The sequence below is a fragment of the Cariama cristata genome, unplaced genomic scaffold (genome assembly GCF_000690535.1).
Source record: "Cariama cristata isolate BGI_N322 unplaced genomic scaffold, ASM69053v1 scaffold36535, whole genome shotgun sequence".
Taxonomy (NCBI): Eukaryota; Metazoa; Chordata; class Aves; order Cariamiformes; family Cariamidae; genus Cariama; species Cariama cristata.
In genome coordinates, this window is record NW_009617572.1 from 25,746 (window position 1) to 28,477 (window position 2,732).

At 37.3% G+C, this 2,732-nt stretch overlaps 1 protein-coding gene across 1 annotated transcript in view; it reads right to left on the reverse strand.

Annotated features, from left to right (window-relative positions):
* The window catches only part of SPATA5 (spermatogenesis associated 5), a gene marked incomplete at both ends in the record, with an annotated part of 26,292 nt that overhangs the window by 20,709 nt on the left and 2,851 nt on the right, over positions 1-2,732 (reverse strand). The window contains 2 exons of the mRNA XM_009700575.1: positions 1-295; positions 1,451-1,509. The exon at positions 1-295 is cut by the window's left edge and continues 5 nt beyond it. Of these exons, the coding sequence (XP_009698877.1) occupies positions 1-295; positions 1,451-1,509 (354 nt within the window). The remainder of the gene's footprint in view (positions 296-1,450; positions 1,510-2,732) is intronic.

A 2,732-nucleotide genomic window follows, 5' to 3' on the forward strand; every position in this document is an offset into this window, starting at 1 on the left:
GCAGAACTGGGCGTAAGTGGTGAACCTGGATCCATCAGTTTGCTTGGTGTGCTCATGGATGCAACCTCTGGACTGTTGTCAATGTCCATCTTGCCAAGCTGTAAGGACAGATCTAACATACTTGACTCCAAATCGGATCTTTCAAGGTCTGGCTCATGCATATCACTGGAAATGGCACTGCCCTGGGCAGTCAGCTCTGCACCATCAGTTCCTTTCACTTTCATCACCACGATGTTACAAAGTTTGCCATAGAAAGTGAAAGCCAAGAGGTTCCCTGGTAAAACTATTTTCCCATCTATGAGAAGATTTAAAAAAAAAAAAAAAAAAAAGAGAGACAAAGAAGACATTTAAGACATTTCAATCTACTTTGGCAGCCATAACATTCAGATATTTTTGTATCAGAATAATTCTTTATCAGGAAGCCTAGAGAGTGCTATAAATTAACATAACAAAAGGTAGTTAGGTTATTTCAAGGTAATTTCAGGTAATTTAAATGATCCTTTTGTACACAAGCAGGCCATAATGGATAAACACTCGTCAGTATCAGATGTAATCTCTCATACTAAACTCATCATTAATTGAGCATTTTAAATTTCACACAGTATACAAAGGGAGATTACGGAATTAGTATGGTAAGAAGTAAAAATTTTGTATTTGCTGTGTGCCTTATCGGTTCACAATATTTCATGTTTAGCCTACCTTCTCTGAGAGTCTTGGCCTAAAAAAAGGTAAGGTTTTAGCCTTTGCATTGACAAAAGAAATAAATTAGGAAATGTGATCCGAATGCACCCTACAGGCACAGAAAAACAAAGGCAAAAATGTAAACAAGATTTATTATTTCCTGTTAAACTCATGAATTTGGAATGCAGTTCATGTTTCCTGCTTCTTAGCATAGCAATACTAATTCCTAAACCAGAAGATTCCCTTTGAGTAGAACAATTTGTAGTGAGTGCTTTGAGTAGCACTACCTTGAATAACTTACCTTGCTTTTTTGCCTTACTTCTACATATCTACCACCCAATGCAGAGCAATTTTGCTTATTTACCACCAACATAAAAAAAAGATTCAGTGTATGAGACTTCATGTTAATACCGATCCCTTATCTTGTTAGTATTGAACTTCACAGTGCAAGTAAACTCTGAAATGCATCACAGTATCAGCCAGAAGGTGAGCAATGATTACTAAACAACCATAACTTGAATCAGCAGTATGTATAATGGACAGCGGAACGGAATCATAATTAATGCAAGTTAGATATTTACAGCATGGCAAAATTATTTAGCCCAAAGACAACACATCCCTAAAAGAAGTATAAGCAGAATAACATCCTCCATTTTGCCACAAGTCTTGGATTAAGAACATAACAGGAAACTGTTTGCTTTTTCTATCCAAAATTTGATCATCTACTACAAAAATTAAACAGTTAAAAGAGAGGCAACAAAACTTATACCTAGGTTTCTCAGTAGACAGACAGACATTTCCTCAGCATTAACGGTGGCATCTTTGTCCCTGTAGTAGGAAGCAAAAAAAATTTTTTTCCAAGTAGTAGCTAGTTCAAAACCAAAACAGAGTCTATATTACTAAGGCACCAGGATGAAGAATACCACCAGTTTTACAGTATATGATTTAACCCCACAAACAGAAAATATGGATGAGCACTTTTACAGTCTTCAGATCATACTGTCTTAACTTTGAAGGTATTAGACACATAGTAACAAAAGGAGCGTACATATTTAACGTTGGGTTAGTTTTTCCACAGAAAATGCTGTAATAAACTGTATCATAATTTATATTTATTATTTCTTAAGATTACAAATATGGAATGCATGCTTCTCATCTCACCAGGCAGAATGGCCATCGCTACATTTACTAAACTGAAAAAATTACAGATAACGTAGGTCTCTTTCAGCCCTGCGAACACACATACAAATCTTTTATTGATTAAACTAATGCCTTGAGCACTTGCAAAACTCTGCATGTCTTAAGCACTGCACATCCACTATTAAAACAGGACAAGTTTTCCCCATGATGCATTTTCTAGTCTTTTATTTAATCGAGTTTAAGTGACTCAACAGATAAGGCTTAAGCCACTTCCCTCACCAGCCCTGGCCAGGCCTACAGCATTTTCTCAAACACTGTCTCATCACTGGGATTTAACACACGACTGAACACGAATGATCTTAGCCCAAAGCAAATGAAAGGTAAACAGTGTCTTATGTGAATGTCTTTCTCCGGCGCTCATATTAAAACATCTTACATCACATTTACAACTCACTGAGAACACAGACATCCTTAACTCCCCCTGCTCCTCAGATACACCGCAGCATAGAAGGCTGCAGTGACTAAATCATTTTTCAGTGACGGTTTATCCATACAATCTTTTTTGTGTTTCATTTGCAGCTTTACATCTTATTAGAGCCCATTAAACCTTTTTTTTTTTAATTCCTTAGGATTTACCCCGCTCAACAAGTCTGTACAAGCCTCACACATTAGCCCTTCTGTTTTCACAACAAACTAAAGGTTTCAGTACAATTTACAGATGCATGTCCACAACCTTTGTAAGCACTGACACCTGTGTGATGAAAAGCCCCACACCAAAAGCTGCACAGCAGCAGCGCCAAAGGCATTTAAAGCAGATACAGCTGCTGCAAACAGAAGTGTGATCGACAGGAGGAGCTCTAAACCTAGAAATAAAAAGCCCCTGCCCAATTGTACCGGTAAGAAACCAACTG